Source organism: Oncorhynchus mykiss, chromosome 6 (assembly GCF_013265735.2).
Source record: "Oncorhynchus mykiss isolate Arlee chromosome 6, USDA_OmykA_1.1, whole genome shotgun sequence".
Lineage (NCBI taxonomy): Eukaryota > Metazoa > Chordata > Actinopteri > Salmoniformes > Salmonidae > Oncorhynchus > Oncorhynchus mykiss.
Genome location: NC_048570.1, coordinates 12792310 through 12819812, shown reverse-complemented (window position 1 = coordinate 12819812; position 27503 = coordinate 12792310). Strand labels below are relative to the sequence as shown.

Sequence of the window (27503 nt, the reverse complement as noted above, 5' to 3'; positions counted from 1 at the left end):
GGGATATCCTTGTCTCATCGCGCACTAGCGACTCCTGTGGCGGGCCGGGCGCAGTGCACGCTGACCAGGTCGCCAGGTGTACGGTGTTTCCTCCCACACATTGGTGCGGCTGGCTTCCGGGTTGGATGGGAATTGTGTCAAGAAGCAGTGCGGCTTGGTTGGGTTGTGTTTCGGAGGACGCATGGCTCTCGACCTTCGCCTCTCCCGAGTCCGTACGGGAGTTGCAGCGATGAGACAAGACTGTAACTACCAATTGGATACCATGAAATTGGGGTGAAAAAAATATATAAAAAAATAAAACAGCGAAAAGAGTGGTGGATGGAGAAAAGGAGGGAGCATTGGGAGAGGTATGAAAGCTCGCACTGCACTGACACAACCAAACCCATACTGAGACACTCTTATTTAAAATGTGCAGGAATACTGGAGTAATAGAGGTAGATATGTATAGTGGTAAGGTGACTAGGCATCAGGATATATGATAAACAGAGTAGTAGCCTCGTATATGATGATTGTGTGTGTGTGTGTGTAGAGTCAGTATAAATGTGTGTGCATGTGTTATGTGTGTGTTGGAGTGTGAGTGTAGAGTCTTGAGTCAGTGCAAAAATAAAATACAATGGTCAACTCAGGTAGTCAATGTAGCCATTCTGTGAGCTGTTTAGCAATCTTATGGCTTGGGGATAGAAGCTGTTCAGGAGCCTGTTGGTGTCAGATTTAATGCACCGGTACCACTTGCCATGCGGAAGCAGAGAGAACTGTCTATGACTTTGGTGGCTGGAGTCTTTAACAATTTTCTGGGACTTCCTTTCACACTGCCTGATAGAGGTCCTGGATGGCAGGGAGCTCGGTCCCAGTGATGTACTGGGCTGTCCGCACCACCCTCTGTAGAGCCATGTGATCGAGGGCGGTGCAGTTGGCATACCAAGCAGTGATGCAGCCAGTCAACATGCTCTCAATGGTTCAGCTGTAGAACATTTTTAGGAATTGAGGGGCCATGCCAAACCTTTTCAACCTCCTGAGGGGGAAGAGGCGCTGTTGCACCTTCTTTATGACTGTGTGAGTGGACCATGGAAGCTCTTGACCCCCTCCACTGCAGCCCCGTCAATTTTTCCTCTAGTCCACTATCAGCTCCTTGGTCTTACTGACTTTAAGGGAGAGGTTGTTGTCCCAAAACCACACTACCAGGTCACTGACCTCCTCTCTGTAGGCTGTGTCATCGTCACCGGTGATCAGGCCTACCAATGTTGTGTCGTCAGCAAGCTTGATGATAGTGTTGCAGTCGTGCGTGGCCAAGCAGTCATGGGCGAACAGGGAGTACAGGAGAGGACAAAGCACACACCCCTGTAGATCCCCCGTTTTGAGGGTCAGCATGATGGAGGTGTTGTTGCCTACCCTCACCACCTGGGAGCAGCCCGTCAGGAAGTCCAGAATCCAGTTGCAGAGGCAGTTTTTCAATGCCAGGGTCCTAAGCTTGGTGACCAGCTTGGAGAGGACAATGGTGTAGAAAGGGGGATATTTGCAAGCCGAAGAACCCCATCCCAACCGTGAGTGGCAGCATCATGTTGTGGGGGACATTTGCTGCAGGAGGGATAGCATCATGAGAGGGGAAAATTAGGTGGATATATAGAATCAACATCTCAAGACATTAGTCAGGAATTTAAAGCTTGTGGCAAATGGGTCTTCCAAATGGACAATGACCCCAAGCATACTTCCAAAGTTGTGGCAAAATGGCTTAAGGACAACAAAGTCAAGGTTTTTGAGTGGCCATCACAAAGCCCTGACCTCAATCCTATAGAAAATGTGTGGGCAGAACTGAAAAACCGTGTGCTAGCAAGGAGGCCTACAAACTGTCTCACCAGCTCTGTCAGGAGGAATAGGCCAAAATTCACCCAACTTATTATGAGAAGCTTGCGGAAGGCAACCTAAAACGTTTGACCCAAGTTAAACAATTTAAAGGCAATGCTACCAAATACTAATTGAGTGTATGTAAACTTCTGACCCACTGGGAATGTGATGAAAGAAATAAAAGCTTAAATAAATTATTCTCTCTACTATTATTCTGACATTTCACATTCTTAAAATAAAGTGGTGATCCTAATTGACCTAATACAGAACATTTTTATGAGTATTTAATGTCAGTAATTGTGAAAAACTGGGATGGTGGAGTTGATGTGTGTCATAACCAGCCTTTCAAAGCTTTTCATGATTACAGATGTCGGTGCTACAGTCATTGTGCCTTGAAGCCGAGTTCTTAGGAGCAGGGATGATGGTAGTCATCTTAAAACATGTGGGGATTACAGACTGGGACAAGGAGATGTTGAAAATTACAGTGAATGTGCCTGTACTCTGATCTGCGCAAGCTCTGAGAACGCGCCCTGGAATACCGGCCCCGTCGCCTTGCGTCTGTTGACCTGATTAAAGACCTTACTCACGTAGGCCTCAGAGAGGGAGATCACCACAATCCTCTGGGTAGTTGGGGGCCCTCACGCACGGTACAGTCTTGTTATTGTCAAGGCGTGAATAAAATGCAGTGAGTTCATCTGGTAGAGAGGCATCATTGGGCAGATCATGGCTGGGTCTTCCTTTGTAATCTATAATGGACTGCAGCCCCTACCACATGCGGTGGGCGTCTGAGCCTGTGTAATATGATTCCACCTTATTCCTATATTTTTCTTTTGTTGACTCTGAGGTCGTAGTGGGACTTCTTGTACTTGTTCCTGTCCTAACACCTTTCATTACTCACTTTTCCATTCTTAGATCAAGGTGAAACAACCCCATAATATAGAGGTAAAAAAGGCCTTGATGTAGAGAGATTTGGGATGTTTCTATGTTCTTTTTTCAAGGGGAACATGTCTTAGTAGCAGACCTGAAGTATTGGCTTGCACCTTCCTCAGTGTGTCTGCTGTTCACTGACGTTTCCAATGGCTGTAGTACAGGTGACAGCCTAACAGATGGTGTCTAGACTGCTGCTTTACTCCGCATCCGTCACTGGCTGTGAATTAAAACCTACACAGCTCTCAGTGTCTAGTTACCTCTGCTGCCTCTCAGCCAGCCTCTCTGTGTGTGTGTGTTTGTGACTTTGATATGTGGTTGTCTCAGCTACCTTAAGATGAACACAGTAGTTGGAATCGGTCTGGATAAGAGTGTCTGCTAGATGACTAAAATGTCATGTGTGCGTGTGTATGTGTTCTCTGCCCTCTGCGTGGTGGATGCTGTGCCACAGAGCGATGGTGTAGTGCTCCAGGGATCCAGCGTCTGATCCCCTGAGAAACTGTCCTCTGCCCCTAGTTTCATATCTCCATGCCTCACAGCCTGCCTAAGCCTGTTACACACAGGGGACCCTTAACACCATACAGACCCAGGGGACCCTTAACACCATACAGACCCAGGGGACCCTTAACACCATACAGACCCAGGGGACCCTTAACACCATACAGACCCAGGGGACCCTTAACACCATACAGACCCAGGGGACCCTTAACACCATACAGACCCAGGGGACCCTTAACACCATACAGACCCAGGGGACCCTTAACACCATACAGACCCAGGGGACCCTTAACACCATACAGACCCAGGGGACCCTTAACACCATACAGACCCAGGGGACCCTTAACACCATACAGACCCAGGGGACCCTTAACACCATACAGACCCAGGGGACCCTTAACACCATACAGACCCAGGGGACCCTTAACACCATACAGACCCAGGGGACCCTTAACACCAAACAGACCCAGGGGACCCTTAACACCATACAGACACACACGCACGCACGCGCACAGGCAGGCCTTTGTTTTTTTACACATGCAGACACCCTCTCAAATACAAACATACTAACAAGCATGAGCCAGTGGTGAGTGAGCTGTGACACTGCTGATGAGACACATTGATGCAAATTCACTTACACACTCTGTCCTACACATAGGTTCTCTGTCAGCCCCATTACTTGGAAAACAAAACACATTGTACTCAACCCTGAGTGGGGGTGTGCTGATCACGTAGGGATGATTGTCTAATATTTCTCTTTATTGCTCTTTCCATCTGCAACTCTGAGCTGTTATTGATGTGCTCCTCTTGCAGCTGCTACGACCATTAAAGAAAAATTCCAACCCAAAATTATATTTTGTTATTTGTTTCATTAGTCCATTGTTGATATAGTCCCAAAATGTTTTGCACGTCAGCAATCAATTTTCGAAAATATTTAACTTTCAAAATACATAAATACATCTGGTACCATCAAAAGTTTGGACACACCTACTCATTCCAGGGGTTTTCTTAATTTTTTACCATTTTCTACATTGTAGAATAATAGTGAGAGAATGCCAAGAGTGTACAAAGCTGTATCCAAGGCAAAGACTGGCTACTATGAAGAATCTCAAATATAAAATATGTTGTGAACACTTTTTTGGTTACTACATGACTCCATATGTGTTATTTCATAGTTTCGATGTCGTCACTATTAGTCTACAATGTAGAACATAGTAAAAATAAAGAAAAACCCTTGAATGAGTAGGTGTGTCCAAACTTTTGACCGGTACTGTATGTATTTTGAAAATGTAATATCTTGAAACTTCATTTCTGACATGCAAAAAAATTCAGACTAATGAAACAAATACCAAAATCTTGTTTTTGGGTGTAATTTTCCTTGAAGTGAAGACCTGTTAGATAAGGATAGAATGTGGTGACTTTTACTGCCCTCTCTATCACACTATTAACTGACTCACGTAGACCTACAGTACGTGCCTGACTGTGTGTCTCAGAAAGACAAACACAAAGCGAAAAGTAGGGAGGGAGCACAGATAAAGTCTAGATAGACAGCCACTACTCCCTCAGTTCCTCTGCATCTCTCCGGGTTCAGTCACTCCCTCCGCTACTCACATCAACTAAGGTTAAGGTACAGTGTAATAATAACACCTGCTGCTCAGTGGCTTTGACAGCTCTGGGACTATAACGGAGATGGAATATTCCAAAGGGAACACACTGTTTGTTGTAGCTCTTAAACAAGACCTGACATTGTTTGTTTAGGCCTATTGCAATATTGTCTCAATCTGTAGCAACAGCAACAATGTATGAGACGAGAGGAGCAGGAGTTGGTGGAGATGAGTGGGGGAGGGGGGCGAGCTGAATATCCGGCTGCCTGTCGTCTCGTGTGTCCGATGAATGGATGCCATTTTTATCCGCTACTGTCTATCAGGGCAGGGATGAAGTGCATCTACGTCAATGGAACAATAATAAGCCTATGAATCTTTCAAACAGCCTATTTATGGGACCTTGTGTAGGTTGGAGTGGCAGAGGGGTAGGACAGGACTGCAGGTCTGTTCAGGTCTGGTCTGGCCGTATCAATATCACCTTCAGTGAAGCACGGGAGTCTAACCAACTTTCTCTCTCTCTACTGGGTCGGTCCACTTCAAAAAGCACCAGAAAGAGGAATTCGACACTCACCATCTCAGATTGTTCTGAAATCATTTATTTTGTTAGAAACAGGTAAGAGTAGCATTCCTGCAACATTATTTTGTTGAAATATAATTTGATTGAGAAATGAAGCTCATTGATTGCATTCAAATTGGCCATTTTAATGTATAGGATTCATATCATATTCAATAAATATAGTACCTAACATCTGATATGGACCAAACTTTTTTCTAACAATGACTTAGACATGAGGAATCCCACCAACAATGAGTATATAGTATCAGTTCTCTATGTTTGACAAGTACTATGGAGCTGCAGCTTGGTGTATTGTTTCTTCATCCTATGTAATGTATTCTCAGTGAATTTGGTGATGTCCCCCCCCCCCCCCTGAGTATTCTGTCATGGAAGTTGTTAGGTTTAAGTCCCATTGTATATCCTGATATTACCAGGTTCTGACCACTAAATGGTGTTGTTCCTGCTATTAGGTGATAAAGGGACAGTTCACCCAAATTACAAAATTACATTGGTTTCCTTCCTGTAAGCAGTCTATTGACAAGGTATGACAATAATAATGCTTGTCAGACATAGAGAGCTGATACTGTATAAGCCTGCTCAGGTCTTCCCCTCCCGGAGGACCTGAGCCCTAGGATCATGCCTCTGGACCACCTGGCCTGATGACTCCTTGCTGTCCCCAGTCCACCTGGTCATACTGCTGCTCCAGTTACAACTGTCCTGCCTGCGGCAATGGAACCCTGACCTGTTCACCGGACGTGCTACCTTGTCCCAGACCTGCAGTTTTCTACTCTCTCTCTCTACCGTACCTGCTGTCTCGAACTCTGAATGCTATGAAAAGCCAACTGACATTTACTCCTGAGGTGCTGACCTATTGCACCCTTTACAACCACTGTGGTTATTATTATCTGACCCTGCTGGTCATCTATGAGCGTTTGAACGTCTTGGCCATGTTCTGTTATAATCTCCACCCGGCACAGCCAGAAGAGGACTGGCCACCCCTCAGAGCCTGGTCCCTCTCTAGGTTTCTTCCTAGGTTCCTGCCTTTCCCGTTAGATTTTCCCAGCCACCGTGATTCTACATCTGCATTGCTTTCTGGAGTTTTAGGCTGGGTTTCTGTGTAGAACTTTGACATCTGCTGATGTGAAATAGGGCTTTATTAATACATTTGATTGATTGATTGATGGGTGGGATTGGCGTGGATGTGGGAGGCTCTGTGGGTGGCTTTTAACAATTTCTTTGGATTCCTCATATCCTACTCATTGTTAGAAGACATTTTGTTTGAAATTGGATGTTAGCTACTGTATTTATTGAATATTATATTCATTCTGTAAATTAAAACGGGCAATTTGGGTGCAATCAATTCGCTCAATTAATCAGAGATCAAATTATATTTCAACAAAATAATGTTGCAGGAATGCTACTCCTATCTGTTTTTAACTACAGAAACGATTTCAGAACAATCTGAGACTGTGGGTGTCATGGCTTGCCGAAATGAAATGCAACAACCCTGTTCCAATGTCATAAGATCATTCCTCATGAGAGGTGAATATTGACAGCCTTGATTTGACATGCCAAAAATGATGTGTTGTGTACCAACGTCTAAAAACAGCGCCACTGTCGCCCCAGCATCTTTGTTATTGTTTTGTGTAGGAAAAGGAGGTGAGATGTGTCTAGCAGTGTGTTAAAACAGAGGTGAGATGTGTCGAGCAGTGTGTTAAAACGGAGGTGAGATGTGTCGAGCAGTGTGTTAAAACGGAGGTGAGATGTGTCGAGCAGTGTGTTAAAACGGAGGTGAGATGTGTCGAGCAGTGTGTTAAAACGGAGGTGAGAGTTGGTTGGTGTTCTGACTCTGATAGGGGAGCCTAATGGAGACACTGTCCTGTCCTGTGTGTGACCCAATCACATGAATCATCGCTTTCATCGCATTCTCTGTTAAATAATAGACAAGACAAGTCTCTGGGAAACTTCTTGCTTTTCAGACCCATTTGTCTGTTGAACCAGGTCAAAGTGGTCTGTCCTCTGTCTGTACATCACCACTTCCTTCAACACTTCCTTTTGGCATAGTGCTAACATGCTCTTTTACTGTTCTGCTGCTGTGGCTCTAGACTAGAGTTTCAGGACGAGCCGAGACACAGAACTCTGTCGTCTGCCCTGTTCAGATGCCACTGTTTCTGTTTTCAAAGAGGAGGCAATCTTGGCCTCAGCAGACTCTCCAGGGAGAGAGAAAAAGAGAGGGAGGGAAGGAAGGAAGAGGGCTGGCAGGAGGGGGTGGGTCTTTTAATGAGTGCCCCTCGGCAGATGAGAGCAAACCATAAGCTTGTTTAAGCATGTAGGACTTTCACCATTTTGAAGTAGTCAACTGGGTGGGGCTTCCTATGGATTAAGGAAGGATCACATAATTCCATCCAGGTCATCAGGAGGAATCAGCCAATGAAATATACTCGTGACCAGACATAAATAGGCAACCTTGTCTTTATACCTGTTCAAACAACACACTCCAGGTGGCAGTGTGCACCCTTTCAGTTTGTTAACCAACTCATAGAAGTAGTAGAAGAAGAAAATTGACTACTTCAAAATGGAGATGGCTTCAATGGTGCAGCCCGTGGACTCACAGACGCCATAATGGGACGAATACAAAGAGTCCTCTATCATTCTCTATGGAGCAAACTCATTCACTTATCAGAAAGTTTGCCACTAGGACTGGGTCCTGGTTTATCATTGACCACTCTGATAAGTGGCTTTCTCCTCCAGCAGGGTTGGAGGCATAGCTACGGTACACTTGTCAAGTTCATGAAGAGACCGTGTGTTCCTTTAAATGATGACTGTCTGTGGAGTGTGGATCATGGGGCTGTGTTTGTGTACCTTCACAATGTACAGTACATTGGCTGCAGGCGCTAGTGGTTATGCTTGACTCCTCCCTGCCTGAGAAAAAGAGGAGGCTAGAAGTGTTATCCTCGTTCTCTCTCTCTCTCTCTGTTATGACATAAATAGCTGCTTGGTTCTTTATTTCTCTGCCTCCGTACCATGTGTTCACTCTGAAGGAGTTTGGCAGGAGCTGCTCATTACTGGTCAGTGTTGTTCCGTTTGTAACTGAATTCTTCACTTAATCTCTCTCCCCCTCTTTGTCTCTCGCTCTTTCTCTCTCCCCCCCACCCCCTCCACTCCCCCCCCCCCCCTCTCTCTCCCCCTCCACTCTCTCTCTCTCTCCCTCTCTTTCTCTCTCAGGACCCTCTCCATGGATATAGACACAGACTATGAAAGGCCCAATGTGGAAACTATTAAATGTGTGGTGGTAGGGGACAATGCAGTGGGCAAAACCAGGCTCATCTGTGCCCGCGCCTGCAATGCTACCCTCACACAGTACCAGCTGCTCGCCACCCACGTGCCAACCGTCTGGGCCATCGACCAGTACCGCGTGTGCCAGGAGGTGGGCATGGACGCACGCTACACACACACACACACACACCGACACATATACACACACCTACACACACACACTTCTTCCATTGATGTGTGTTTGTGCCTCTAGGTGTTGGAGAGATCTAGGGATGTGGTGGATGAGGTCAGTGTCTCCCTAAGACTATGGGACACCTTCGGTGACCATCACAAAGACAGACGCTTCGCTTATGGCAGGTGAGGAGATATATATATATATATATATATATATATACACACACACACACTGGGAGGCTGTGAGTACTTTGGGCTCAGGGTACTTGTTGTACAGCCAGATTCCCCCCCCTAGCTGGTCTCAGGTCATTGGCAAAGGATTGGCACCATTTATTTACCAGCATTCAGCTCACCTGGCTTTTAGGCTGAAGGACACACGTGTACACACAAACACATACACACACTGTCACGTACAGTCATGGTGGCTGATATGGCTACCATTATTAATGTGTTCTGATAGCTAGATACAATATACCTCCCCTCTAGCAGGCAGACATGATGGAATCATCTCTCTATCCCTCTCACCCAGGCCATTCAGACAGTAAGCTTCTGGCATAACACTGATCCTTACTCAGCCAGCTGGCAGGGCTTAATCCACACACACACACACACACACACACACACACACACACACACACACGTACACGCACACAGTCACTGAGCAGGTTAGGTGGGGGCTGGGTTTGTATAACAAGTCACCCTGTCACTTTGTGGATCTGTTTTTTAGTGACAGTGTGTGTGTGCACATTTTAAATAGTGTGTGTGTGTGTGTGTGTGTGTGTGTGTGTGTGTGTGTGTGTGTGTGTGTGTGTGGATTAAGCCCTGCTAGCATTTTAAATGGTCAACGACTCGGTGTGTGTGCTCAGTCAGCCTGCAGTCAGCTGATGAGAGGCACTGCCAGATCAGCTGTTCTGTGTCTGCCCGTCTGTCTGTCGGTCTGTCTGAGTGCTGTTCTGCTCAACCTCTGGCCCTAAACCCACTAGACAGGCCACCATGCATGCACCCTTATCCAACAATCAGCTGCTTATAGGCACACTCACACTGTCCTCTGTGTCCAACACTATCTGATAGAGTTTATTTGATCATTTATTGTGTCATTTACTTGTAGATGGCTCTAAAGAAGTTGAAATATTATTGACCTTTGACCTTGTTGTTCCATAGACTGAATAGGTGAGTTTTTTTTTTTTACCCCTTATGTCAGTGCATAAGGGGGTGGCGTAGCACCCTGCATGCTCTTTAATAACAGAGGAGAGTGTGTGTTGAGGGGGATCTCTGCTGGGTTGTGTGTACACTGAGCAGTCAGCCAGTCAGTCAGGAGTTTGATCTCAGCCTCGCTCTATGTCCTGTAAAAACACCAAACACTCTGGTTACATGAGGATAGCTAGCAGCCCTGCTGACCTTTGTAGTTTGGCTTGACAACGAGGGCAAAGGCATGTACACAATAACTGTGTTCTTTTGCCCATCTTAATCTTTTATTTATATTGGTCATTCTGAGATATGGCTTTTTCTTTGCAACTCTGCCTAGAAGGCCAGCATCCCGGAGTCGCCTCTTCAAATCAAATTGATTTATATAGCCCTTCTTACATCAGCTGATATCTCAAAGTGCTGTACAGAAATCCAGCCTAAAACCCCAAACCTCAAGCAATGCAGGTGTAGAAGCAATCTTCACTGTTGACATTGAGACTGGTGTTTTGCGGGTACTATTTAATGAAGCTGCCAGTTGAGGACTTGTAAGGCGTCTGTTTCTCAAACTAGACACTCTAATTTACTTGTCCTCTTGCTCAGTTGTGCACCGGGGCCTCCCACTCCTCTTTCTATTCTGGTTAGGGCCAGTTTGCGCTGTTCTGTGAAGGGAGTAGTACACAGCGTTGTACCAGATCTTCAGTTTCTTGGCAATTTCTCACATGGAATAGCCTTCATTTCTCAGAACAAGAATAGACTGACGAGTTTCAGAAGAAAGTTATTTGTTTCTGGCCATTTTGAGCCTGTAATCGAACTCACAAACGCTGATGCTCCAGATACTCAACTAGTCTAAAGAAGGACAGTTTTATTGCTTCTTTAATCAGGACAACAGTTTTCAGCTGTGCTAACATAATTGCAAAAGGGTTTTCTAATGTGATCAATTAGCCTTTTAAAATGTATAAACTTGGACTAGCTAACAATGTGCCATTGGAACACAGGAGTATTTTATAGGACAAAAAATGTGCTTTTCTTTCAAAAACAAGGACATTTCTAAGTGACCCGAACCTTTTGAACGGAGGTGTACACTGCCTAGTAGCAGACTCTTGTCATATGAACCTCAGACAGGAATGGACCTCTACCATCCTACATTACCCTCTCTGTCTCCCGCTGTCTTTTCTGTGTGTGGTGCAGGTCTGACGTGGTAGTGCTGTGTTTCTCCCTGGCCAACCCCAACTCCCTGCGTCACGTCCGCACCATGTGGTACCCTGAGATCAAGCACTTCTGCCCCCGCACCCCTATCATCCTGGTGGGCTGCCAGCTGGACCTGCGCTACGCCGACCTGGAGGCTGTGAACCGCGCCCGCAGACCCCTGGCCAAGTGAGACCGCTATCATCCATGCTGCTGACACGGGCGAAATTCACTGCAGAACACCCATCACACATCACATCACACCCATCACATTGGCTGCATGTGCAGCATTTGACTGAAACGCTGAAACGTTTCACCTTTTCTCTGTCCATAGCTTCTGTCAGCACAATCCTTTCATTAGAGACCTACCACTCTGCTAATGCCCTAACCCTCTCCTCTCCCCTTGTCCTCAGACCCATCAAGCCCACAGACATCCTGCCTCCAGAGAGAGGGCACGAGGTGGCCAAGGAGCTGGGCATTCCATACTACGAGACCAGCATCGTGGCCCAGTTTGGGGTCAAGGATGTGTTCGACAACGCCATCCGTTCCGCTCTCATCTCCCGCCGTCACCTCCAGTTCTGGAAGTCCCACCTGAAGAGAGTCCAGCGGCCCCTCCTCCAGGCCCCCTTCCTGCCCCCCCGGCCCCCGCGCCCTGTGGTGGGCATCCCCGACCCCCCTCCCATCGACGGAGAAGCCCCCGACTCCCTCCTATGCCAGCCGCTATGCGCCGATGTCCTCTTCCTACTCCAAGGCGGCGCCACGCGTGTCTTCGCACACAAAGTCTACCTGGCCACCTCCTGCTCCAAGTTCTACGACCTCTTCACCCTGGATCTGCTGGCCATCGAGGCGGATTGGGAGGGAGATGAGCGCGCCGAGAGCGGTGAGGAGGATGAACAGAGTAGGAGAGGTGCCAAAGAGCAGGCAGGGCGTACTAAGAGCTTGGACATCGATAATGATGGGGAGGGTGGAGCCAGGGGAATCAAACGGCCACCCATGCTCCAGCAGGGCTCCCTGAGGACTTCCAAAAGTGATAACGCCCTCCCCGCCAGGAGCCAGTGCTCCGTGGGGCCCCTGGGGGCCGGCCGTGGCCTTTCAGGCTGGGGGAGGGGCTTCCTGAGTGTGTACCTGGAGCACGTAGCTGACCCCGAGACGGGGCGACCCCGCCTCATGACCGTGGTCTCCATGGACGGTCTCATACAGGAAGAACCCTTCCAGGTAAGATCAGATCGCAGCAACAACATCAAGTCTTGCAAGTAGCTTTGGGTAATAGCATCTGCTTAAATCCCCGTATTAATACAAAACCAGCTCACCGTGAGGTTTTCATTCCCTATACTGTACACACACCTATTCCTATCCTATACTGCTCCAGGACTGTAGCATCTTCTTAGAGCACTTTGAAGAGTGCCCTCTACTGGTCGGCATAACCATAACACATTTTAGGGAAGCAAAGATGCAGAATTCTAATGAAAGGTTATTAGACTGAAGTGAATCCATACACCTCAAGTGGTGTTTATTCACTTGATTTATACCACAGCTAATACTCGATTCCGATAGGTCGAGAGGGTGATTATATTTCAACTGTGTGGTGGTTTCAGGCGGTGCTGCAGTACCTGTACACAGGCAGTTTGGATGAGGGCCGTGGGGATCTGATGCAGGTGGCCACCATTGCTGAGCTGCTGGAGGTGTTTGACCTGAGGATGATGGTGGCCAATGTGCTGAATCGTGAGAGCTTCATGAATCAGGAGATCACCAAGGCCTTCCACGTCCGCCGAGCCAACCGCATCAAAGAGTGCCTTAGCAAGGGCACCTTCGCTGGTAAACACACTGCCTCCAATTGCTGCGTCATCAGAGATTCTCTAGTGTGTGTGTGTGTGTGTGTGTGTGTGGATTCACACGTCTGGATCTATGGTCATTATATTGTTTTTCCTATATGCAATATCTGTGTTTGTGTATCCTGGTGTCCTCCATCAAATGAGTCCATTTGGTGTCATTGCTCTAAACATGTGTTGCTGAGCATTTATCCGTTTGTCCTTATGTGTGCCATGCCCATTCCTATGCGTTTCTGTGTATCACTTTTGTCTGGGTTCTTCGGTCTGTGTGCATGTTGGCTATAGCGTTTCTCACAAGGTGAGAGTCGTATTCAATCTATATGTTAGAGGTCGACCGATTATGATTTTTCAACGCAGATACTGATACCGATTAGTGGAGGACCAAAAAAAGCCGATAGCGACTAATCGGACGATACTTTTATTTATTTACAACATGTTCAATAGGGTTTAAATAATGCAAAAATAAAGTGTTGGAGAAGAAAGTAAAAGTGCCATATAAGAAAGATAACGTTTAAGTTCCTTGTTCAGAACATGAGAACATATGAAAGCTGGTGGTTCCTTTTAACACGAGTCTTCGATATTCCCAGGTAAGAAGTTTTAGGTTGTAGTTATTATAGGACTATTTCTCTCTCTACCATATGTATTTCATTAACCTTTGACTATTGGATGTTCTTATAGGCACTCTAGTATTGCCAGTGTAACAGTTTAGCTTCCGTCCCTCTCCTCGCTCCTACCTGGGCTCGAACCAGGAACACATCGACAACAGCCACCCTAGAAGCAGCGTTACCCATGCAGAGCAAGGGGAACAACTACTCCAAGTCTCAGAGCGAGTGACGTTTGAAACGCTATTAGCGCGCACCCTGCTAACTAGCTAGCCATTTGACATCGGTTACACCAGCCTAATCTCGGGAGTTGATAGGCTTGAAGTCATAAACAGCTGCTGGCAAACGCACGAAAGTTCTGTTTGAATGAATGGTTACGATCCCGCTGGTGCCTACCATCGCTCAGTCAGACTGCTCTATGAAATCATAGACTTAGTTATAACATGATAACACAGAAATACGAGCCTTAGGTCATTAATATGGTCAAATCCGGAAACTATCATCTCGAAAACAAGACTTTTATTCTTTCAGGAACCGTTCCGTATTTTATCTAACGGGTGGCATCCATAAGTCTAAATATTCCTGTTACATTGCACAACCTTCAATGTTATGTCAAAATTACGTAAAATTCTGGCAAATTATGCGGCCCAAACTGTTGCATATACTCTGACTCTGCGTGCAATGAATGAATTTGAAAAAGTAGTTCACTACGTCCAAACTAATTCCTGAAAAATTATCATATGTAATAAAATAAAACATTTAAAGGAAACATAGTCAGTTGTCCAACTGAATGTATTCAACTGAAATGTGTCTTCCACATTTAACCCAACCCCTCTGAATCAGAGAGGTGCTGAGGGCTGCCTTAATCGCTCTGTAGTCAGATGTTAATTAACAGAATATCATTTCTCATATTAAACACAAAAACAATGTTTCAAGTGAGAATTAGGCAGTCTGATGAAGGAAAAGGAAATTCTTACCTACTTTACCCATATTGTTTTTTTGCAAAAAGACTAGTATGTAGTTCCAGTAGTTAGCTACAAAACTACAAAAAAAAGTAATTAAACTACTGAAAACACTAACAAGATTTGAATTTAGTTCAACTACTACCAAGCTACAGCCAAATGGAGTTAAATGTAGTTCACTACTCCCCAACACTGATTCCTTGGGTATCCAAACAGAATAGAGCCACAGTCCAAGCCCTTACAGACAGTGTAGTTAGGTAGGATGCAAGCTATCCGAACAGCTTCAAAAGTCTATATAGGTTTCAATCTTAGTATCTCAACTCTGTTTTGTACTATGTCCTTCCATCTCCCTCCCTTGCACCCTGTGTCAAATAGAGCTCTGTCTACCTTTCCATTTATCTCGGTCTGTCTACCTGTCTCTGTTTCTGTGTGCGTCTGTCTGCGTGTGTCCCCGTCCGTCTGTCTTCCCCTCTGTAGCCTCGACTCTGTGGTTCACTCCGAGATGAGTGCTCTTTTCCCTCTCCGGTTTTAGATGTGGTGTTCTGCCTGGACGATGGCTACCTGCCGGCCCACAAGCCTCTGCTCATCTCCAGCTGTGACTGGATGGCCGCTATGTTCCGCGGATCCTTCATGGAGAGCTACATCAAGGAGGTGAGTGTGAGAGTGTGAAAGAGATTCGGTAAGGATGGGTTGTATTTAAGTGTGTTTGTAGAGGTGGGGTGGGGGGTGCATGAGGCTGGCCAGCACTGTGATCTGTAAAGCTGTGTTTCACCCGTGGTTGTGTTGAAAGCACACTATACTATAAGCCTCCCCTGGGGGCTCACAGCCAACTGCCATGCTAACCAACAATATGTACAGTACTGGCGTTGCACACAGCCAGAAACATCTTCCAAAGCGAGCAGGTCAGACGGTTCCGCGTCTGAGCAGATGCGGCAGGAAGTCGGCTCACCTCAGCACTTTCTGGGTTGAGGGCCCTTGTCATTTCCTCTTTACACATACTTGTTGGAGAAGAGGCAGCGTGAGAATATTAAAATATCACATCACAGCTAACCAGACATACTGCCCACATTCCTGTCTGTTATCAACACACTCGTCACAGCCTCATCGGATGGCTGGAGAAGAGGCTGAGGAGGGAGGCTGAGACTGCAAGAGGTGGTAGACTAGAGGACAATATGTATCTTAAAGGGACCGCTTTTAGAGATCTTTTTCCTTTGACATTTGACCCCAAGACAACGGTGTAAGATGACATGCATTCATGTTAGAGAGCCGCTCATGAGAAACTATGCAGGCATTGAGCCTGCAGCGTGTCCAGTTACCCCCGGCTTCTCTCTGATGACTCGGGTTCTAGAAAGACTAGACTCTTCCAGGGCGTTGCTGCCAACCTTCCCAGGGAGGGGAAGGTTTTCTCTCGATGCTGTGGGTGTCCGCTGCCTGAGCCCTTCTGGAGAACTGGATCCCCCAGGTACGGTTACAGTCCAGGCCCCACAGGCTTTGAGTTACGGCCCTGCCAGGAAGCAGGCAGCCCCAGGAAACAGGACGCTGGACAGGCCTTCTGGATACTCTTACAGCCAGAGTCCACAGAGAGGGAGGAGTGGACAGGGTCATGGTGTGCTGCGTGCTCTAAGGTGGAGACTGGGAGGCTAAGAGGTTGTCGTATCCATGGTAACCCGTGTGGCTTTGTCCCCATTGTGACACTCTTTATGGCGTTTGGTTGGCATAGTACATCTAACAAAGACTGAGGCTCTGGACAATGTGAGGCCAACCAGCATTTGTCTTTGTGTGAGAGATTTCCATAGTGATGCAGCAATGATCGTGGTGTTTAAAATCTCAGCAGCAAACACTTCCCCTGCTTAGCTGGCTGGCCTTGAGGTGCATAGACAACGCCTCCCTTGGAGTGACACAGATGTGGCTATGGTTGTGGGCATGGCTAGGAATCAGAGTGGCGTGGAGAGGCGTGTGACCTTGGGAGTCTCGGACCAATCGGTGTACTGTAGTGTACTGTGACTTGTCTGGCCTCTGTTTCAGAGTGTGTTGGACTGAGACTGTCTGTCTGCCATCAGCTAACACAGTGCGATCTGTCTTTAAAATAGCTGTCCAGTGTTTCCAGATTTCTATGAAATATTACCTATAGTTAATTACAATATTAGTGTAATCGTTTTTCTTCCATTAATTGTTTATTACATATGTTTAAAAGCAGCTTTTCTGTGTTTGAATGGTGTGGGCATATACCGGTCAATTAAAATATTCATGACAAGTAAACAGCTGATTTGACTGCTCAGCCAATGAGACGTCTCGGCCAAAAACATGACATCTTCTATGAGGAAAAAGCAAGCATTTTTTAAACAGTCTGTTTGAGATACAAATTTGTGGTGGGGCTTTTAGTGCTGAGCGATTAACCGACATTTCGTTTTTATTTTCCCGGCTATTAAACAACTTATTTTTTCTGTTTTTTTGTGAACACAACGTGCAGTTTCTCTAGAGAGAAATGAAAGTTGTCGTTTTTTATTAAGCAAATATTGAGCCTAAAGACTGTACGGTATGGGGAGCAGAGAGAACATTGTCTGGCTGCTACTGCCTGAGCAGAGATGAGATGATTACTTTTAAGGAATGAAAAATAATAAAGTCATCAATTAAAAACGTTTATTACTTCAATGTAATTTCCTGTTTTTCAATTGATGTCTATCCAATGTAGATCTGACAGAGAATGGAATATTTTCTATGTTTTGGCAATTGAATGTTCACTATTTTTTACTTTGGAATTTCTATTAAAAAGCTCTAAAATAATTTGTATGTAATTATTTCATAATGCATTTCATGATTAAATACAAATTTGAAACCGAAATTGAGAACGTAAATATTTTTTAATAATCAAACTGAAACCGAACCGACCTCAAAAAGCACTAGTCGCTCGGCACTATGAGGCTTTTGAGGTGTTTTTTTTTCTAATTTGTACTTTGGACACAAGTACGAGTATAGGATGAGTCAACAACATTATTTGTGTACAGGTTAACAGATTGAGCTTTTAAAAGTGACATTTTCACAGGACAGTTACTTTAACACATTTCACCCTGACTCTTCTCACCACACTCCTCTCTCATTTCTCTCATTCGTATCTTTAGCCTGTCACTGTTTGTATTCACGAGGTGCTGTGATAACGCTTCTATTCTGGTCCTACTGTTACGATCTGCTGTGTCAGCAGCCTGCTGTGTCCTTGTCAGTCACCCCCCCCCCCACACACACACACACGTTTCCACCTATAAAAGATCACGTTGAACTCAATAAACCCCTCCCTGATTGGATAGTTTGGTTTGAATGCCATTCTGATGAGGAATAAGGACTTGTGTGTGTTTAGGAGCTTTGAACTGGAGCGGGCCACCTGTGTCTTTACCTCAACCTTTTCTGCCATAATGAAGGGTCATTGCCAGGTTGACATTCACCTAATTGGCACAGAGACAGGCAGGTGAGGGGCACCCCTGGGACTGAGGAAGGACCCCTGTGGGTCCCATGGCTCTTCCCACCTCCTACTGTAGCTTAAACCACAAGGCAATACTCAATAGTGGTGTTGAGACTGCTCTGAGACTTTAAAATGTCTCGTCCCTTTTTATTCCAACCATTTGAACAACCAATTGGGCTGAAAGGTTGAAAACATAGAATAACATTTAATTGAATCACTACCTAGGGCAGCAGAGAGCCTAGCAGTTAAGAGCGTTGGTTAAGAGCATTGGGCCAGAGCTGACTAGGTGAAAAATCTGTCTATATGCCCCTTGATCATGGCAGTTAACCCTAATTTCTCCTGTAAATCGCTCTGGGTAAGGGTGTCTGCTAAAGGAGGAACATGTAAATGTGCCTTGGTTTGTACTTTATCTGAAGCCAACCACAGTTATACTTTAGTGACACCTAGTGGCCAGGGTGGTGTAGTTTTTAAAATGATCTATATGCTGCATGTGTTTGTGGGAGGGCAGGGGGAGAAGATGAAAAGGGAGTTACCATGGTCCGACAGTCCCAGAAGTTCTTTCTATCACTCCCCAAATTGTCCCCGTAAACCTTTGGCCGTCACTTGTGGCTGTGGGAATAAGTGTACATTTGTTTGCTCTCCTCTCAGGAGAGAAACACACTTTGGCCGACTGGCAACATATCATATCGAAATGTCTTTGTCAGGTGAAATACTTACAAACTTAACTAACAATGTGGTTTTAAGAAAATACCTATAAAAAGTAAGAGATAAAAGTAAGAAATAATTAAGGAGCAGCAGTAAAATAACAATAGCGAGGCTATATGTAGGGGGTACCGGTACAGAGTCAATGTGGAGGCTATATACAGGGGGGTACCGGTGTGGAGGTAATTGAGGTAATATGTATATGTAGGTAGAGTTATTAAAGTGACTATGCATAGATAATAAACAGAGAGTAGCAGCAGTGTAGAAGGGAGGGGGGGCAATGCAAATAGTCTGGGTAGCCATTTGATTAGATGGTTTGGGGGTAGAAGCTGTTTAGAAGCCTCTTGGACCTTAACTTGGCGCTCCGGTACCGTTTGCCGTGCGGTAGAAAATGACTAGGGGGGCTGGAGTCTGACAATATTTAGGGCCTTCCTCTGACACCACCTTGTATAGAGGTCCTGGATGGCTGGAAGTTTGGCCCCGGTGATGTACTGGGCTGTACGAACTACCCTCTGTAGTGCCTGGTATGGCCAAACAGTTGCCATACCAGGCAGTGATGCTCTCGATGGTGCAGCTTTAAAACCTTTCGAGAATCTGAGGATCCATGGCAATTCTTTTCAGTCTCCTGAGGGGGAATAGGTTTTGTTGTGCCCTCTTCATGACTGTCTTTGTGTGCTTGGACCATGTTAGTTTGTTGGTGATGTGGATGCCAAGGATCTTGAATCCCCCAACCTGCTCCACTTTAGCCCCGTCGATGAGAATGGGGGTGTGCTCAGTCCTCTTTTTCTTGGAGTCCACAATCAACACCTTTGTCTTGATCACGTTGAGGGAGATGTTGTTATCCTGGCACCACACGGTCAGGTCTCTGACCTCCTCACCATAGGCTGTCTCATCGTTGTCGGTGATCAGGCCTACCACTGTTGTGTCATCGGGAAAATTACTGATGTCTAGGGCACCTCCAGCCGGCCCACTCTGCCTGTATGAGTAGCTCTGGTCAGCCTGTGTGCTGCTCCAACGACAGACCATGTTATTGGAGTGGGACACAGTGAGCCACAGACAGTGAGTGGACATTAACTTATTTTCTGTAGCTGTAGTTTTATTGTCCTTATTTGCAGACACATTAGCTGTTCTTTCATGTTGATCCTGCTCCGTTTTGGGTGTGCATACGTACACTCTTTTCTCATGATCCAATCAGAGGTGTGTTTTCCTCGGCCCCTTTCACAGCTCTGCTTCCAGCTCTATCCCACAAAGACATCTAGGCCGTCTATGCCATCTGTAGGGGCAGGCCCAGTGGGGTAACAAGATGGCGTCAGTGACCCCCTGGTAGGGCGGGACTTTCATCTTTCGCAGGCTCAAAAAGTACTCCTCAACTGGAGACGAACAACCCTTCATCTCCTAGGTTTTATCCTCATTGATCTACACACCATACCCCATAATGACAAAGCAATTAAAAATAATAATAATAATAAACAACTAAAATATTACATTTACATAAGTATTCAGACCCTTTACTTACTACTTTGTTGAAGCACCTTTGGCAGCGATTACAGCCTCAAGTCTTCTTGGGTATGACGATACAAGCTTGGCACACCTGGATTTGGAGAGTTTCTCCCATTCTTCTCAGCAGATCCTCTCAAGCTGGTTGGGTGGGGAGCATCACTGCAGGTCTCTCCAGAGATGTTTGATCAGGTTGAAGTCCGGACTCTGGCTGAGCCACTCAAAGACATTCAGAGACTTGTCCCAAAGCCACTCCTGCGTTGTCTTGGCTATGTGCTTAAGGTTGTTGTCCTGTTGGAAGGTGAACCTTAGCCCCAGTCCTGAGTCCTGAGTGCTCGGGAGCAGGTTTTCATCAAGGATCTCTCTGTACTTTGCTCCATTCATCTTTCCCTCGATCCTGACTAGTCTCCCACTCCCTGCCACTGAAAAACATCCCCACAGCATGATGCTGCCACCACCGTGCTTCACCGTAGGGATGGTGCCAGGTTTCCTCCAGACGTGAAGCTTGGCATTCAGGCCAAAGAGTTCAATCTTGATTTCATCAGACCAGAGAATCTTGTTTCGCATGGTCTCAGAGTCTTTTGGCAAACTCCAAGCGGGCTGTCATGTGCCTTTTACTGAGGATTGGCTTCCGTCTGGCCACTCTACCATAAAGGCCTGATTGGTGGAGTGCTGCAGAGATGGTTGTCCTTCTGGAAGTTCTCCCATCTCCATAGAGGAAATCTGGAGCTCTGTCAGAGTGACCATCTGGTTCTTGGTCACCTCCCTGACCAGGGCCCTTCTCCCCTGATTGCTCAGTTTGGCCGGGTTGGCCAGCTCTAGGAAGAGTCTTGGTGGTTCCAAACTTCTTCCATTTAAGAATGATGGAGGCCACTGTGTTCTTAGGGACCTTCAATGCTGCAGAAATTGTTTGGTACCCTTCCCCAGATCTGTGCCTTGGCACAATCCTGTCTCGGAGCTCAACAGACAATTCCTTCGACCTCATGGCTTGGTTTTTGCTCTGACATGCACTGTCAACTGTGGGACCTTATATAGACAGTTGTGCCTTTTCAAATCATGTCCAATAAATTGAATTTACCACAGTTGGGCTCCAATCAAAAACTTGAGTTACAGACAAATTACTACTGGAAGACATACTAAATGTAAATATTTCTCTCTCTACGTCTCTCTCTCTGTCTCCCTCTCTCTCTACATCTCTCTGTTTCTCTCTCTCTCTCTCTCTCTCTCTCTCCATCTCTCTCCTTCTCTCTTTCTCTCTCTCCCCTTCTCTCCAGGTGTCCATCCCTGACACCAGTAGTGCCTGTATGCGTGCGGTGTTGGAGTTCCTATACTGTGGGCTGGTGACGGCCTGTCCTGACTGGGAGCCTATTGAGCTCATCGTCCTATCCAACCGGCTGTGTCTGCCACGCCTCGTTGCCCTCACAGAGCAGCATGTTGTGGATGAGCTGCTCCAGTGTTTGGTGAAGGGAGTAGACATTGACGGACAGGTGCTTGCTTACCTGGAGTTGGCTCAGGTGAGTCTCCAAATTCATCTACAACTACTCACTGTATATTCTCAGTGACAGTTGTAGTGAAGACACTGTTACTGCAATACAGGTAATACTGTACGTGGTGGTATAGAATGTTCCCTCCAGTGAAATAGTAACTGACATCCCTGAACGATATAGAACTCTGTTCTACAATGACAGGTGACATTAGTCTTAAAAAGCCATTTGTCCACTTCTCATTCAAGTTCATCTTTCTTATTTGTAAAGTAAGAAAGTTTGAGGTGTTCTTCCTTGTCATTTAAACCTTTTTGATGGACTGCTCACCTATTCATTCATCCCTGGCAGTTCCACAATGCCAAGCAGCTTTATGCCTGGTGTCTCCATCACATCTGCACCAACTACAACAGCGTTTGTCGCAAGTTCCCCAAAGACATGAAGGTCATGTCTCCAGGTACAAACCAAGGCCCTCTCTCTCTTCTCTCCATCTCTCTTGTCTCATCTCTCCTCCCTCTTGTCTCATCTCTCCTCCATCCCTCGCCATGTCAATAGATAGATTACTCATATTAATGTAGTGCTTGTTTGTTTTTTGCTTTAGAAGTGCTTTGAGATGTATGTCTGTTATGAAAAGCAATATAGAAGTTTAATCCATTTTTATTATTCTTAGCTTGTTTTGTACTGCCTGTCCCACCTCCAATCCCCAACTTCCCTTCCCACCTCCCCTCCCTCCTCCAATCCCCAACTTCCCTCCCTCCTCCAATCCCCGCCTCCCCTCCGTCCTCCAATCCCCAACTTCCCTTCCCAGTTCCCCTCCCTCCTCCAATCCCCACCTCCCCTCCCTCCTCCAATCCCCACCTCCCCTCCCACCTCCAATCCCCAACTTCCCTCCCACCTCCAATCCCCAACCTCCCTCCTCCATTCCCCTCCAATCCCCAACTTCCCTCCCACCTCCAATCCCCAACCTCCCTCCTCCATTCCCCTCCACTCCCCTCCTCCATTCCCCTCCACTCCTCCATTCCCCTCCTCTCCCCTCCTCCATTCCCCTCCTCCATTCCACTCCCCTCCTCCATTCCACTCCCCTCCTCCATTCCCCTCCTCTCCCCTCCTCCATTCCCCTCCTCCATTCCCCTCCACTCTCCTCCTCCTCTCCCCTCCTCCATTCCCCTCCTACATTCCCCTCCACTCTCCTCCTCCATTCCCCTCCACTCCCCTCCTCCACTCCCCTCCTCCATTCCCCTCCTCCATTCCGCTCCTCCATTCCCCTCCACTCTCCTCCTCCACTCCCCTCCTCCATTCCCCTCCTCCGCTCCTCCATTCCCCTCCACTCTCCTCCTCCACTCCCCTCCTCCATTCCCCTCCACTCTCCTCCTCCATTCCCCTCCACTCTCCCCCTCCACTCTCCTCCTCCATTCCCCTCCATTCCCCTCCTCCATTCCGCTCCTCCATTCCCCTCCACTCTCCTCCTCCACTCCCCTCCTCCATTCCCCTCCACTCTCCTCCTCCACTCCCCTCCTCCATTCCCCTCCACTCTCCCCCTCCACTCTCCTCCTCCATTCCCCTCCATTCCCCTCCTCCATTCCGCTCCTCCATTCCCCTCCACTCTCCTCCTCCACTCCCCTCCTCCATTCCCCTCCACTCTCCTCCACTCCCCTCCTCCATTCCCCTCCTCTCCCCTCCTCCATTCCCCTCCTCTCCCCTCCTCCATTCCCCTCCACTCTCCTCCTCCATTCCCCTCCACTCCCCTCCTCCACTCCCCTCCTCCATTCCGCTCCTCCATTCCGCTCCTCCATTCCCCTCCACTCCCCTCCTCCATTCCCCTCCACTCCCCTCCTCCATTCCGCTCCTCCATTACCATCCACTCCCCTCCTCCACTCCCCTCCTCCATTCCCCTCCACTCCCCTCCTCCATTCCGCTCCTCCATTCCCCTCCACTCCCCTCCTCCATTCCCCTCCTCCATTCCGCTCCTCCATTCCCCTCCACTCTCCTCCTCCACTCCCCTCCTCCATTCCCCTCCACTCTCCTCCTCCACTCCCCTCCACTCTCCTCCTCCACTCCCCTCCTCCATTCCCCTCCACTCTCCCCCTCCACTCTCCTCCTCCATTCCCCTCCATTCCCCTCCTCCATTCCGCTCCTCCATTCCCCTCCACTCTCCCCCTCCACTCCCCTCCTCCACTCCCCTCCTCCATTCCCCTCCACTCTCCTCCTCCACTCTCCTCCTCCACTCCCCTCCTCCATTCCCCTCCACTCTCCCCCTCCACTCTCCTCCTCCATTCCCCTCCACTCTCCCCCTCCACTCTCGTCCTCCATTCCCCTCCACTCCTCTCACTTGTTTTTTTCACATTTGTTTTTCCTCCTTTATATTCACACTTTCCCCTCCTGCGTCCTGTTCTGATGTTATTTGTCTCTCTCTCTCTCTCTCTGTCTCTGTCTCTGTCTCTCTCTCTCTCATTCACTCTCTCTCTCTCTCTCTCTCTCATTCTCTCTCTCTCTGTCTCTGTGTCTCTCTCTCTCATTCACTCTCTCTCTGTCTCTCTGTCTCTCTGTCTCTGTCTCTCGCTCTCTGTCTCTGTGTGTGTGTAGAGAACCAGAGGCACTTTGAGAAGCAGAGGTGGCCTCCAGTGTGGTTCCTGAAGGAGGAGGATCGCTACCTGCGCTCTCAGAAGGAGCGCCAGCGGGAGGAAGAGATCCTCCGTAAGCAGCACACCAAGAGGGGCTGGTGCTTCTGGAGACACCCGTCCTCCTCACCCCACGTCTCCTGAGGCTGTCGCCCCTCCATGACCCCTCCTAACCTCAGACTGAGGAGGCCATGAGCCTACCACCCCTCCATAACGGGAGAGCCAAGTCTCACCTCTGTATGATTGTCTGTGGTTGTACTGGGGACCAGAAGTCCTCACAAGGACCATTTGGACAACTGGGGACATTTTGCCAGTCCCCACAAAGAAAAGGGCTATTTTAAGCTTAGGGGTTAGGTTTAGAGTTACAATTGGGGTTCAGGTTAGAATGAAGGTTAGGAGTTAGGTTTATTTTTAGGGTTTGGGGTTAAGGTTAGGGTAAGTTTTGGGTTAGGGAAAATAGGATTTTGAATGGGAATAAATGTGTTGGTCCACACAAAGTTAGTAAAACAAACGTGTGTGTGTGTGTGTGTGTGTGTGTGTGCACGTATGTGCGGGGTTCTCCACCCCCACAGCTGTAGGTCAGGCGTGGGCAATTTTCTATACCCCAGCTGGCCGCTTCTTGCCGGGCCGCAGTCCAGTGCTGCCTCTTCCCCCTGAGCTCCACCCAGCCACCAACCGGGGGTGATGGGACTGGGAACAAGGGCTCTCTCTGTCTCTCAGTCACACAGATGCTAAAGACCATTCCACAGACCACTGCGAAGACTCCCCTATGGGGAGGTTACCTCTGCCTTCAAGTCTATTCAGACTGTTAGAATACAGGACCAGACCGTTAGCCAGAGGTGCTGGTCCAACACACCAGGAGGAACGTTTCTGTTTGGTTTTCTTTCGCTGTGAGGTCTGGTCAGGGGTAATGACACACACCACCCAAAGACACACGCAGTGTTGAAGACCCTGATGACCAAAATGGCGGCAGGGATTTCAAATTAGAGTAGAGCCGATCCCAGACCTGGGTGTTTTGCTTCAGAGTCTCTGACCACCACTTATGCCTGTCTAACTTCTCATCCATAGACTTTGTCCTCCATTTTGGAAAAGTTTGACACCATTTTGTTTTCTTTCGGGTCTCATCCCAGTGAAGCTCTGTGTTGGAGGTTTGAATCCCAAATGTTGTCCTAGGGTACCTAGACTGTTCTAGAATCACCTGTCTCAAAGGGAGGGGGAATAAAGGGGGTAGTCTAGGTTTAGGAACCTGCTCCAGCCCAGCAGATGGCTGGTGGTTCAAGCACGCATCATGACCCCCCCCAACCCCCACATAACACTAAGAGGAGAGGCCAACAGTGCTGAACAAACTGACCAAATCCCCCTCAAAGACATTCAAAGTGAACACTTGATAGCAATTCTGGATCAGAGGGCTATTTGATACCACTGCCATGGGAGGGAGTAAGAAGCAGAACTGAACAGAGTTTTTGCTCTGCCTTGATTGACCACTAGGGTACCCCTCAGCCAGCCTGCCTTTACTCATCCTTACCACAGGGGGCAGCACTGCTCAGGGTACCATCATCAACCGTCACCCGGAGCAAACAGGAGTTTTCTCCCCTACCTGTTTATATCCTTGATTCCAGTAGCTTTTGACTTTTTTATTTTATTCCAGTTGTATTTGAAAGGCAACTTTAGCTGTTTGTCCTCACATAGTGTTGAAAGGTATTATACCAAAAATGAAGCTGTGACATGTTCTCTCCCTCCTGTCTCCTCTCCTCCTCCGTAACATGGCAAATATGGGAGGAAAGGAAAAAGGGATTAGGAAAGGAGGAATAATCTTTTGATCCCTGTCTGTGTGTCTTTAAAGCTGCAGTGTCAGGTAAAACCCAAGTGTCACTGCAGCACATTGTCTTTCACTCCTCTAGCTGGAATTGAAAACGGTGCTCAATATGTCTACTAAAAGACACTATGACACACACACACACACTTACATACACACACACACACAAACACTTAAGCATACACACACACACACACACTTAAACATACATGCTCACCTTGTTCCTTTTCTGTCCACTAATTTTGAAATGTCAGCCCAGTCCTTCATCAGTGTTAATATGCAGGAACCGGATCTACAAAGATAATGTTACATTCACATCTGATGCACAAGTGTCCTATGAACGGTTTAGGATCTCTTGGAAAAGCTTGAGGGGTTTTGGGTTATTTTTCCTTATCCAAAGGTGTGTGGCACTCTAATAGGCGTTGTGTTAGTGAATATATTCAGAGTATTATTCATTTCAATGATGGTCGTTTCAGTATGAGTAGAGTTGAATCTTAACATTAAGTTAAATACATCATTTGCAATACAGTATTAGACCAAATATTGGACTTGCTTTTAGTTCCAGGGTGCAGTTTTATTTATTTGTGAGGGAGTGTGATGTTTCAATCAGTTGTTAACAAAGAGGATGCAGTTCCAGCTTTTAGTTGAATGCTATTGGAGTTGGATGTTGAACTGCTGAGGAACTCTTCCTAACCCACTGCACCTTTAAGATCTCCGTGAATCCACCACAGTGTATCAGAACAGGCGTGTTATTTTCTTCTCTTTAGGAGTGAATGTGGGGGAAAAACAATACTTTTTGACACGTTTTTTATGAAGCACTGTTGTTCTATTTGTGGCTTTGAGATTTCCTGTAACATTTCCGTCATATAATAGGGGCTCTTATCCAGAGCGAATAGGGTTCAATTCTTTGCTCAAGGGCACATAGGCAAATTTGTCACCTCTGGGATCAGAACCAACAACCTTTCGGTTACTGGGCCAACGCTCTCAGCGGGAGTTGGATAGATGGTGTGAAACATGGCTCGTTTTGCTTTTCTCCACAGAAGACATGTTTTGAGTCTTCAACGGCTACTGAAATAGCTGTACGGTAGGATCTCATGGGACCCAAGTGAGAATTGGGCTGACCTTACCAACAAAATATAGAAGGGAAAATAACCCAGGCTGACCTTACCAACAAAATATAGAAGGGAAAATAACCCAGGCTGACCTTACCAACAAAATATAGAAGGGAAAATAACCCAGGCTGACCTTACCAACAAAATATAGAAGGGAAAATAACCCAGGCATCTTAAAAATAG

General features: G+C 47.0%; 1 protein-coding gene across 4 annotated transcripts in view; it reads left to right on the top strand.

The window, feature by feature from the left end:
• The window catches only part of rhobtb4 (Rho related BTB domain containing 4), a 59977-nt gene extending 32834 nt beyond the window's left edge, over positions 1–27143 (top strand). For 3 of the 4 annotated variants that reach the window (XM_036979425.1, XM_036979426.1, XM_036979424.1), the window contains 9 exons: positions 8653–8854; positions 8957–9060; positions 11251–11436; positions 11661–12462; positions 12843–13062; positions 15173–15291; positions 21568–21807; positions 22126–22231; positions 24358–27143. In XM_036979425.1, the coding sequence (XP_036835320.1) occupies positions 8663–8854; positions 8957–9060; positions 11251–11436; positions 11661–12462; positions 12843–13062; positions 15173–15291; positions 21568–21807; positions 22126–22231; positions 24358–24536 (2148 nt within the window). In that variant the 5' untranslated portion in view covers positions 8653–8662 and the 3' untranslated portion in view covers positions 24537–27143. Of the gene's footprint in view, positions 1–4794; positions 4895–8652; positions 8855–8956; positions 9061–11250; positions 11437–11660; positions 12463–12842; positions 13063–15172; positions 15292–21567; positions 21808–22125; positions 22232–24357 lie in introns of those variants that run through there. The other variant, XM_036979427.1, reaches the window with a different exon arrangement.
• Positions 27144–27503: the final 360 nt, after the last annotated feature.